Source organism: Cebidichthys violaceus, unplaced genomic scaffold (assembly GCF_023349555.1).
Source record: "Cebidichthys violaceus isolate CVI_PGR_0920_01 unplaced genomic scaffold, fCebVio1.0.p SCAF_23, whole genome shotgun sequence".
Classification (NCBI taxonomy): Eukaryota; Metazoa; Chordata; class Actinopteri; order Perciformes; family Stichaeidae; genus Cebidichthys; species Cebidichthys violaceus.
In genome coordinates, this window is record NW_027176406.1 from 9,125,223 (window position 1) to 9,137,133 (window position 11,911).

Here is an 11,911-nt window from a genome sequence, read left to right on the forward strand (position 1 = left end):
ATCGACACCACTCACGTCTGTATGCTAAACCTGTAGCCACAGCTAGCAGCCACTTAGCTTAGCTAAAGCAGAGGGCACAGCTAGCCCAGCTCTGCACAAAGGAAACAAAACCTGTCTAACAACACTAATTAACACATTGTATGACAATTGTACAAATAATTAGTTGTAAACACGATTCATTGCAGTTTTGCAGGGGATTATTTGCCAGCCTATTTTTTGGTTGGAAAATGGTTTACTTTTTTGTTACTTTTAAACTTGGTGGTGGTGGTGGTGTACTTTTTAAACACCACCACCACACCCTCACTGTCGTACGGCTAATAATCACATTGGGTTGTGTGTGAGCCTCATTCCTGTGGGAATGTATTCTGAGTCTTTGACCTCTTCTGTTTTCACCCCTTTACCAACACACACACACACACACACACACACACACACACACGTCACGCACACTCAAACACAAATCTTCCTCTCCTTCCTGTAGTTCTCATCTGGTCTCACTTTGGGTTTTGAGGTCTGTGTTTTTAAAGGACACAACAGAGCTGCTGGTCCAAATGATAGCAGAGAGGCTTTTCCGTGGACTTCCCCAAAATACATTCAAAATGAATTTGGATTCTGTCTTGACCAAGCGATCACTCACTTCCTGAGATATGGAGGAAATTACACAGAGTACACTCTCTATCTTCACTGTCTTTAGTGTTTGGCGTAGCATGGTGTCCTCCGCACAAATCCGGGACACTGACGAGCCAATAGGGAGAGAAACAATTACTGCAGAGTGACTGACAGGCGAGATTAGAGGGTATTTGCTTTTCTGGCACAAAAGTAAAAAAATAAAGTGCAAATGTGGAGCTTTAGAGATTGTCTGTGCCAAATGTTGATGCTGAAGATATAGTAATCATGCTTTCAAGGATTGTTTTTGATATATAAAAGCGGGTATTAAATGCTAACTCTAGAAAGATAGCTGGCTCTAATGTTGACTACCTTAAGGAGTTACGATGAAAAAGATAAAATCAGTGCGCATCTGTGTGTGTTGCACAATAGGTGCTGAGGGGCATAAAGCTGGAGAGGTATGTGGAATTCCCCTCATTCATGCAACGAGGGGGATCCAGATGTGATCACACAAACCAACACACACACACACACACGTTAAATACTTTATTTGAATCCGGTAATTATTGTTCTTTGGTTAAAATGCGAGGCTAGATGTGCTTTAAAGGCATAGATAGACATTTTTGGTGGATACGGTGCAGACGTTTAGCATAGGCAGAGCCAGGTAAGCTAAGCTAGCTCAGCTAAGCTAGCTGGCTGTGGCTTCATAGTTAACGAGCAAATATAACAGTGGAATCAATCTTCTCATCCAACTCTCCAACAGAAAGTGAACAAATGTCTTTCCCAAAATGTCAAACTATTGTATTAGGGCATGTTGGGATACAACGCATGCACACAAACACCCACACATGATTCACAAAAGCACAAATAGAGGCTTTCCCCATAACCCTTTCCTCTTTCCCCACCATTTGATGGTGTTTGGTAAAAAAAAATAAATGCAAAAGTGATGTTCTGTCGATCTTTCACAACATCTGCAGAGAAAAACTTGAGTCGGAACACCTTTGTAAATGTCTCATAATGTTGGTTATGATTATAGGTTCCTGATTGGGTTATAATCACTGAGGAGAATAAAGAGCTCAGGCACCTCTGAACATTTTCTGCACAGAAGTTAACAATCAGCAAAGCAAAGCAGCAATTTTGACTATTAAGACCACCCATCTGGGGCCTCTGGGGAGTTCACAAAATGTTATAAAGACATGTACATATACGTTGCAAACACACATAGGAAAAAGAGCATGAATAAATATGCCTGCAGTTGTCTCCTATGGAACACACTGGGATTACTAACCAAGATGACAGAGGATGAGCAGCCGTAAATAGCAGGGAGCTGGGGTTAGCAGAGTGGGTGGGTGCATGGGTGGTGGAGCAGTGGGAAGACGTTCTGTGGCACCGTACCCAGGGAAAGACTGAGGTAATTACTTTTTTCTACTTATTAGTGTTCAGTCTCTGTCAGACGTTTTTTTTTTTTGCGTGCCATAAACCTCTCCAGACGTCAAAGGCCTCTGACATTTGTGGACACAGAAAAACGTAATTTTCCATCACCGCCCCGACTATCTGTGAGCCGAGCCTCCTTTTAAATCATTTAGCCAAAATCTAAAATCGTCCTGATATTTCCATACTCTGAAGACGGGGCATTTGATAAACATTTCCTTGCTTCTGTCACACTTTTACTTGAGGCTCTATTTGATCTCTCTAAAACCCACACAGGAAACACAAATCTGTAGAAGAGAACAGTTGTTTGACGGTATGCACACAGCTTGTCCGCAGTTTGCCCACCTTTGAGGCCTCTCAAACCTCTGTGATCAAGGTGGGATCAATGTTGACATGAGGGCACACAATCAGCCTGTCTTCTTCTCCTGTTTTGAACCATCTCTTTTATCCCTCAGTCAATCCAGCATCCCAGAGAATACGGACCCCCCCCCCTCTCCCTGATCTGCGTGAACAATACCAGTGCCACACACCTCAAGTACTCCTTTGAAGCTTTCAGACCAACCTGTGCTGCTGTCTCTGGCTCTATCTCTTAAGTAGATCACAGTGCCGATAGCGAGTGATGTTTGCAAATACACATGTTAAAAATCCCCTCTGTGTTATTGAAGCTGGTGGCGTTCAGAAACAGGAATGTGATCATGTGATAAAGGTGACAATAAAGCGGCAGAAGCCGTTGAAGATAATCTTTGAAAGTTCTCATTGTTTATTTCTTTACTGGGAGCCCTCATACTTGGGATTTCACGGGGCGCTTTTTGGCTTTGCTGCAGTCCCTCCCATGTTTAAACTGTTGACATTTTGTTGGACTGAACAGAAAATTGTGGTTTTTCATTGATTCTTCCTCAGTGTAATTGCGTTTTTATTACTCTTCATTCCACATTTATGGCGTTTATAACCAACACAGGCTGTCAAGATGTGCATTTCATATACCCACACTGCATAAAATCTGTTTATATGCTCAGTAAACTACACATTTCACGTTGCGGTTCACTGCTGGGCCTTTCAGAGAGGACGAGCAAATTCGATTCTATTCTTTTTGGTTTTCTTGAGCTCCATCTCCTTCAAACACATGTTGTCCTGACAGAATTACAACAATCCCCAACTGGAGTGCCTCAAGTTTCCAGAACTTTCCTTTCGATCCAGAGCGCATATCTAATTCCAGTGTCAAGTATAAAAGCTTTGTTTATCCTTTTAATAATTACACAGGCAGATGTTTGGCCAACATATGTGGTTTTTAACATGTGGAGGGCAGCCCCACCATGTATGGATGGAGACATCACACTATAGCGGGGTAACTCACATTACTCACTGATGAAAGAAGCTTTCTCTATTTCTGTTACAGTCACGCATTCAGGAACTTAATTCTTCCCACAACGCGATCACAGCTTCTGTAGTGAGTGAATCAGAGCCACTGGATGGCAGATGTTTGTAGGGGATCCTACCTTGATGAAACTGGATATAATGTCATGGTGTGTGGACACAGAATGAGACACTTTTCTCTGCGGCTCAAAACAGAAGCAGGTGCAGTGCCTGTAAACATCCACATCTAAGCAACAGGCCTCATATACGTTGTAATTAAAACAAGATGTCCCTGCGAATGACTCAGTGGCGCGCGCACACACACACACACACACACACACACACACACACACACACACACACACACACACACACACACACATATGTTTAAGTTGTGCCCTGAGTCTCGGCCTGTGGGTCTGAGGAAGGCTTTGGAGTAGTAGCGGTTTAATGTAATTAAGGATTCGCTTTCGAGCAGGATGGGCCCTAGAGGTCAGTGGAAGGAAAAGTGCGGTTACGAGTCCGTCTCGTGATTCTATCAGAGGATTACCACTTCCTCCTTCCTGTTTGCTTCCTCTTGGCCATACAGCTGTGCTCAGATGCCGTCTAGAAAGGGTGTTCTCGCAGATAGCGAACTCTAATTACAGTCCCGTGTTTTTGCCAATTTCCTTTTCCGCTTCATCTCTCATTCTCACATGTGGTTTATCTTTGTGCGGTGGTCCCTGTCTGTTGTTGAGTTTGTCGCTGCCCCCCTCCTTCACCCTTCCCTCTCCCAGACGTCACCCCCGAGGGCAGGTCAGTCTGTGTGCCAGCTGTGTGTGGCGTTACAACTGAGAATCCACGACAAAGACATCCAGTCAGTCATAACCTCCTTGTGCAGGTATTACTCCATCATCACTTTAGGCAAGGTGAAATTTGAAACAATGCTTTTGCAGCAGCTGCTCCCTCTGAAGTGAATTCAACAGTTTTGATCTTACAGACAAAATCGTCACATCAACTGCACAAAACAGTCTTTGCTTTAAATCATTACAATCTATGAATGTTTGCACTTCCTTTCGTAATCCTTGGCCTCGGACTGCAGCTTTCATCTCCCCCTCTGATCTTCCAGCCTTTGAAACAGGCAGATCCACACCTGCTCCTACCCAGACATTTAAACAGCATAAGAGCTGTTGAACGCAGCCCCACATCCTCACTTTGTTTATAATTCCACCACTCCACAAGCCAAGAAGCAGCTTTACCTGGAAAACCTTTCCGAGTCGAAAAACAGTGAGCAGTTAGTTCTGGAACACGTGGACACATTTTACCAAGTAAAGTTATCCGCTTAAATCCAGGATCTACTTCCTGACGTGACAGAGAAGATGACAAGTGGACGCAACAGCACTGCAGTGGAGACATGCTTTTCAGATATTTACTGTACTTGTAATCAGTGGATTTTTAGCAAGAATGTCAATAAAATTTCATTAGCAAACTAAGCATTTTATGATAAATCAAACGCATTGTTACATGTGAAACATTATTTGTTTTTTTGCAGGCAGGATTTAGGAATCCTCTAATTACTCGAGTACATTTAATTGAAAAGGGAAAATATTCCAAGTGAATCGAGAGCATCATTAAAAAAGGCAGCATGAAGTGATGTCGTTTTTGCTCTGAATACATGGAGCTCTCATAGCGGATAAGTCTTTGGAGAGAGCAAAATATGTCCACAAAGTAATACTTAGGTGAGTTGCGGTTCATTTAAGATGTGTTTTTCGGGCACATAGCACCATCAACTGATGGGATTATGCAATTACACTTTTGAAGAGGGATATGAAGTACAGTGTTTCCAACATACTTTCAAAGATGCAGAGTGTTGCAGTGAAGCGTGCAAACAATGTGACTCACCCAGTGAGACTTTAACTCATAACTGAACCTTAAACTCTTTTTAAGGGAGCTACGATAAAGATTAGTGTTTCTCTACAGCAAAACTTAATGTGGTTGAATTTGGATCGTAGTTACGTTTTTTGTGTTTGTCTCAGTGCTCCTGGTTTGAAAAAAAAAAAAAGTAGTTGAGACCGGTCTGTTCTTGCTGCCCAGTGAGGCCACCGTCCATCAGAGCCCCGGAGCTCCATTAGGCTTCGTCCCGCAGCACTTCATCCACTGTCCTCACCTCAAGCAGCAGGAAAACGTCCTGCTCTTTCACAGCTCACCTTTCTGTACATCAACCTTTTCTGTGGAAGAGGCCCAAAACAAAAAGTGGGTCAAAGGGTGCACGATGAGTGTGCACTGTACTGCATGTGAGAAACTCACTCTTAGGGATGAACGTGAGTGAGCTGCTGAATATTCAGAAGCGTGACCGCCCTTCTGTCGGTCCGTCGTACAAGAACTCGTGGCCCAATCCATTGCCACACTTCCCACAACAGACCTGGGATATTTAAACACAGAAAGTTTGAATCAGTGGTCTAAACCTATAGATCACATGATTACCAATAGGTATAGCGTTGAAGTAAATCCCATTTATTTCAGAGCCTATTACAACAAACATCTAGCAGTAGTCTACCTTCAGCGGTCCCCACGCTTCAGGCTGTTTGGAGACACTGTCCTTGTGGATTGTCTCTGAGAAGGCTGGCCAAGGAGAAGAGTGCTCAAACTTTGACATGCTGGAAAATAACTCGTGCCCACATTCAGAGCACACATATATACCTGAAGGGGAAAAAAAGGTATCAATGAATGGACTCTTATTTTCACTACAGTGGGACTTCATGCTTCTTTACTCACCGGCTTGGAAATGATTTTTAAATTCTTCTCCACCAGAGAAGGAGCAATATGACATTTCATCCATTTCAAATGTCTTTTTGTCTTCAAAACCAGCGTGATTTCTCTGTGGTTTGACACGTATGTTTACAAAGAGTCACTCGGCTCTAGCCGGAACAAACCAGCAGGTGCAGATCTCAAGTGTCAGCAGCTGTGCCGTCCTTGTGTAAGGTCTCGTCTTGCTCTCATTGCTTCCACTTAATGGCAGTGTTTACATCACTGAGAGTCAGCGTCGATGTACTGTTTAGTCAGCCAAAATGGGTTTTAAACTTTAAAACAATATGGATAACAATAACTTATATGACGTGGGAAAAGAAAACAGGTGATCAGTGTGGAAGTGAACAGTACTCAAACACCAGTTTTAGAGTCACGTTGTTAAACCTTAGAGCTAGTTCAGTCCAGAAGAAGTGTCTCCATCTGTCCTACTTGTCTCATTAGTGATGGACATTATGGACTAAAACTACTCACACAGTAGAAAAAGGCAGAGAGCATTGTGTTATTATAATTTCAAATAGATTTATTTTAGTTTGCATATCAGTCATAGCAGGGAAATAAACAGACGTGTTTCATCTCTTAGTAATAAAGAGAAGCTAATCTCACCATGAGACAATCTCAATCATTCTAAATGAATCTTAAACTGGTGATTGTGTAATAATCAGTGAGGCTTTCCTGAGATGGTGATGATTGCTTATTAAAAAAGGTGTTGAGACCAGTCTTCTGTTCTTGCTGTCCAGTGTGGCCATCATTCATCAGAGATCTGGAGCTCCCAGATGGGCTTAATCCCAGAACACTTCATCCGCTGTCCACACCTCCAGCAGCACAGAGAGACTTCTACGAGTCCAGCAGCGATTCCTTCTGACAGCTCACCTTACTGTCCATCAACCTTATCTGTGGAGGGACGAGAGAACAGAATCATTTAACTGGTTGTACAAACATACAGTTTACTCTCCCTTACCCACCTGTATTAAAGCAGTCCAGCAGGAATCTAACAGCAACATAAACTACATGTATATACTCACAATAACACAAAATCATATTTTTTGGGGTGACAACATAGAATATGACCGACGAAATATGAAGTTTCATGCGAAAACAACAATAGAAGCTTTGAATGTAAAAGAAAAAACGTGGTTTCGGCAGGGGGGGACATGCTGCTCCACTACAAACATCTGTAAACACACAGTGAGGCGCAGACTCTCAAGATTATTTTAATAACTTCTTAGTTCTCACACATTTCCCAAAAGACATTTTGGCTGTTGATAATTTCATCTGCCGGAAAATCAACTGACATCTGATACTGGCAAAAAGTCGAGCCGCCTAAAACAAACCCCAATACTGATACTGCTACGTAAATATATGCAATAAGCAAATATCGTATGACATATTGGCCCAGTTGATTTATCGGTCAAGCTCTGCATGGTATCTGCTGTAAAATATGTAAACATGTATTCCTAGGGCCTACATAACACAAAGTCAGTGTAATAGGGCAGAAAGCGTGCTTGTAACCTGGTCTGGTGTGTACCTTTAGGGACGAACTTCAGTGAGCTGCTGAATATTCAGAAGCGAGACGAGCCTTTGGCTGGCCCGTCGTTCACAAACTCATGGCCTAGACCATTTCCACACTTCCCACATTTCACCTGGAACAACACATCAGAATCAGGAATTCATGCATTTCGATGCGATCAGCAGTTGATGCATTAAACAATCACCAGTCTCTCAAGGGTTGTACCCCGTTCACCTACAGCTAGTTCCTTTAGACAGGAATATAGTACACTTATATGAAGCGTCCTCTGATAGGTTTATTCAATGTATTTTCTTTTGATTGTACCTTATATGCCCCAGGTCTCTCCTTGTGTTTGGACACACTGTCTTCATGGATGGTCTCTGTGAAGGCTGGCCAGGGAGACGAGTGCTCGTACTTGGAGCGGCTGGTAAACAGCTGGTGATCACACTTGGAGCATACATAAACCCCTGAGGAGTAAAGGATGGGAGATGATGACCGGAGTGCAACATGAGGAGAGAACTATTTAAAAAGGTCATTGTATTAAGGACCTCAGACCGGACATCCAGTTAGTACCAACTAGGGATCATGTGTTGGTTTCCTTTACACATTGATAGCTGTGACCATGTTTTGTTACTATTGTATTGTAAGGGATGTGTTGTATTCTTATTTAACATTTTGAATGTGTATAGATAATGTTGTATTTGTTCAAGGGTGTGTTTTTAAGAGGAAGTCAACTTCTCATTTGATGGAAACAAAAACCGGTTATGTAACAGAGCTGTTGTGTAACCTGAGCATGGGTTACAAAACAACATTTTTACATTTCCATTACTTCCATGCCAGATAATGTGTCCCGTGTTACGTGACAAGACAAACTGTGTCCACCCCTTCTTAAACTCCGTACTGGTGGCTACAGCCTACATGGACAGGAGTCGATACTTTACTCCGAACCACAGTTATTTAACATTACAATGAATAGTTAGCTAACAGAGGCTAGCTATGGTTAACTCTGGTTAAGAGTCTCTAAACAGCACAAGTTAGGCAGACATTTTGAATAAAGTACAAGAAGTTAAAGTAATGGAGGTACCTGATTTAAAATGGTCTTTAAAGACCTCTCCACCGAAAAAACTACAAAACGACATCGCTGTGCTCCACAGTTTCTTCCACAGTTTCTTCCTCTTTGACGCAGTGAAAAGTTATCTGGATCATCAGAAATATTCCACCTGACAACAATAAGACATCCGGTTTAAGAGTCCGGCCTTCAAAATAAAACACCTATAAGTGAAAAGGGTGGTAGTTGTTGCACATAAAAACATTTAAATAAGCTCTGTTCGGTTGACCTCGTTTATGGGCCCAGTATAGTGTTCCTAATTTTGTAAACTGGGTTTCTATTTGATTAAATAAACCCTTCTTTTTTTTACACCCACTTTCATAGAGCCTGAACTGTTTAAAGTTAACGTTCAATTTACAATAAATACAAAGTTGTTAAACTTGCACCACGTCCAGCATATTACAATGTTATTAATGTATGTATACCATATTTAGAATTACAATATAGCCCCACATTTTATTTCAGTTTCTATTTAGTTAGGTACATTTAGTTTATGATATCCATCCGTCGGTGTCCTTATGTTGTTGTGATTGGTGTGGCTTGGTTGCTGTAAAGTTTCATTTGTAATTGACGCTTTTACTCTGAACGATTAAAAACCGGAAGTCCTATATTGGCTGCTAGCGGATCACATGCTCTAGCATTGAGCTAGGTTAGCTGACTTTATCTTCTTGCCGTCCCAGCTGCTAGGCGTTAATGGTGTTGTGCTGTGATTCTCTCCAGGAGACATGGACACCACGATGTTTCAGCTGAGGTCGTTTGTTCACCAGCGGCTGTACGCAGCGGCGGAGGAGATCCTCGGAGAGGTGGAGAAGACCATCACGTTAGCAATGTACGAAGCAGAAGTTAGTCGGTCTAAAGAGGAGGTTGAAAGTCTGCGACACCAGCTCGACTTCCTGCGAAAGAAATCAGGTTTGAGACTCTGGCTGAATGTGTTGTTTTAGTAGCGGTTTGGCCCTCGTATTGCCGTACCGATCTCCACATGTAGCTAGCGGTGTATTGCAAGAAGAAGTAACGTTAGCCAAGTAACGTTAGCAATGTAACGTTAGCTACAGATGTTGCGCCCCTCTTGTTCGCGCACGCACACAATCCACTGTACAAACTCAGCTGCAGTAACAGTAGTCGAAATATTTTTAATGCTGTATAGCTTTAGAGTATTGTAACTCTAAATTGTTTGTTTTTTTAATATTGTGTGTATCTTTTAGAAAATGAAAATGACATTTGCTCCTGTCCCTTTTTTTCTTATTTGCAGCTGCAGAGGCTTCATTGACCAGCAGCACAGTTAAAAGTGGAGACCAATGTGATGCCCCACTGCAGCAGGAGAACCCAGGACCCTCGACACCAGAAGAGTCTTACGCCAGTCTGGGTGCTGAGGTCCCGGGAGCCTCTCAAACCAGTGCAGATCCAGACCACGATAACTGGAGCTACTGCTTGGTCCAGACAGACTTCTTGATGTCGGAGATTAAAGAGGAGCAGGAGGAACTTGGGGGTGACAGTCCAACACAGGAGATGGGTTTTCCCTCTCCTGAAGTTGTGAAAAGTGAGCAAGATCAGCCAGAGACACGGGTATCGTATGAAATGCGGCCAGTTTCTTCAGACGGGTCTGCGGCTCAGAGTGAGAACAATGACAGTGATGAGGAGTTGGTGAATACCAAAGGAGAACAGACCAAAACAATGAAGAGCAAAGGAAAGACATTACAAGGGCAGAATGGCAGCGTTAATGAGAAGGACAAAGGAACATTACCCAATGACAAAAGTTCACCTAAAAGTGAAAAGGATCGCAGTTTTTGCCATTTCTGCGGCAAGGGATTCCAGTACATCGGCTCTTTGATGAAGCACATAAAATCACATGAGAACAATTTCGATTGCACTGTTTGTGGGAGGACATGCCTGTCTTCAAATGAGCTGATAACTCACGTGAAAGGTTGCCACAACAAAACATATTTTTGTGACATTTGTGGCAAGACTTTCGCCAATGTCCGTTGTCTCCGGCTACATGAGAGAATACACACGGGCAAAAAGGAGTTTGTGTGTCAAGAATGCGGCAAGACATTTTACCGAAGAGAGCATCTGATCGTGCACGTGAGGACGCATTCTGGGGAGAAACCGTATCACTGTGATATTTGTGGGAAAGCGTTCAGCCAGAGCCAGAACCTTACGATTCATAAAAGAAGTCATTCAGGGGAGAAACCGTATCAATGTGGCCTGTGTGGCAAACTTTTTAACACCAGCAGTCACCTCAAAACACACATGAGATACCATTCAGGAGAAAAACCGTACCCGTGTGATATTTGCGGCAAACGTTTCAGCCAAAGCGGACAGATGACGAGACACAGGACCACACATACAGGAGAGAGGCCATACGGCTGCCGTATTTGTGGCATGAGATACAGGTTTGCGCCTAATCTGAAGGTGCACCTGCAAACTCACGAAAAGGCCGTCACTGAGTGAACACACGATCTCAGAGCTCAATTACAAATCATAAATAGCGGTGAGTTAGATTGATTTTGAGGAATAATTAAAGAGCTCCTTTAGTTGTTGTCAGAAAACACAACACAATCTAAATATGTTTGTGAATACCTGTAGGTTTTGGGTTGATATGTGGTTAGACCGCTGAGACATGTTAGCTCTTATTAAGAGGGTTAAATGAGTCCCACAGGTAAAAACAGGTATCACTTAGACCGAAGAGCAGCATCTCTGGAGCTGCTTTTTTCCACATTTCATGTTTGTGTTATTGCATACTGTTCTCTGTAATGGCTTCCTGTGATGAAACCAAATTTCCACATGGAGGACAATAAAGTGTAATACCCTGTCATATCACGTTCCAGTAGTCTTATTTATCTTTAGTCTATTTACACCAGTATTATTCATCAGTCCAAACATGTAATACTCAAACAGTATAAAGCTACCTATATGAAAGTAAAATAATAATATGTGTATTATTACTTGTGAGTTGGAGTTTATTAATTATTAGTATATATGACCCCTATTAGCAGTGTCCTAAAGCACAGCTCGTCTTCCTGGCTTCTTGAGTTTTACTATGGGATCCGAACATTTGCACTGATCACATTAAATACATTTTGAGGGAAATCGATTGTAATCGCCACAGTCTGGCGAATTTC

The 11,911-nt window shown here is 42.4% G+C and overlaps 3 protein-coding genes across 3 annotated transcripts; 1 reads left to right on the forward strand and 2 right to left on the reverse strand.

The window, feature by feature from the left end:
- Positions 1-5,678: 5,678 nt before the first annotated feature.
- Positions 5,679-6,199, reverse strand: LOC137878713 (methionine-R-sulfoxide reductase B1-A-like). Its single transcript, XM_068719098.1, has 3 exons — positions 6,145-6,199; positions 5,953-6,069; positions 5,679-5,791 (listed from the first exon to the last, which is right to left on the reverse strand). The coding sequence occupies exons 1-3, from the start codon at positions 6,197-6,199 to the stop codon at positions 5,679-5,681; spliced, it is 285 nt and encodes a 94-aa protein (XP_068575199.1).
- Positions 6,200-6,671: 472 nt separating this feature from the next.
- Positions 6,672-8,894, reverse strand: LOC137878712 (methionine-R-sulfoxide reductase B1-A-like). Its single transcript, XM_068719097.1, has 4 exons — positions 8,769-8,894; positions 8,009-8,151; positions 7,703-7,817; positions 6,672-7,068 (listed from the first exon to the last, which is right to left on the reverse strand). The coding sequence occupies exons 1-4, from the start codon at positions 8,821-8,823 to the stop codon at positions 7,049-7,051; spliced, it is 333 nt and encodes a 110-aa protein (XP_068575198.1). The 5' UTR covers positions 8,824-8,894; the 3' UTR covers positions 6,672-7,048.
- Positions 8,895-9,420: 526 nt separating this feature from the next.
- LOC137878707 (zinc finger protein with KRAB and SCAN domains 8-like) lies at positions 9,421-11,604 on the forward strand. Its single transcript, XM_068719091.1, has 2 exons — positions 9,421-9,701; positions 10,042-11,604. The coding sequence occupies exons 1-2, from the start codon at positions 9,518-9,520 to the stop codon at positions 11,238-11,240; spliced, it is 1,383 nt and encodes a 460-aa protein (XP_068575192.1). The 5' UTR covers positions 9,421-9,517; the 3' UTR covers positions 11,241-11,604.
- The last annotated feature ends 307 nt before the right edge of the window (positions 11,605-11,911 follow it).

Coding starts and splice junctions, on each gene's coding strand:
- LOC137878713 (XM_068719098.1), bottom strand. CDS start 6,199: ATGTCATATTGCTCCTTCTCTGGTGGAGAAGAATTTAAAAATCATTTC. Junction 6,070..6,144: donor TAAAAATCATTTCCAAGCCG/GTGAGTAAAGAA, acceptor TTTCCCCTTCAG/GTATATATGTGTGCTCTGAA. Junction 5,792..5,952: donor CAAGGACAGTGTCTCCAAAC/AGCCTGAAGCGT, acceptor TAAATATCCCAG/GTCTGTTGTGGGAAGTGTGG.
- LOC137878707 (XM_068719091.1), top strand. CDS start 9,518: ATGGACACCACGATGTTTCAGCTGAGGTCGTTTGTTCACCAGCGGCTG. Junction 9,702..10,041: donor CTTCCTGCGAAAGAAATCAG/GTTTGAGACTCT, acceptor TCTTATTTGCAG/CTGCAGAGGCTTCATTGACC.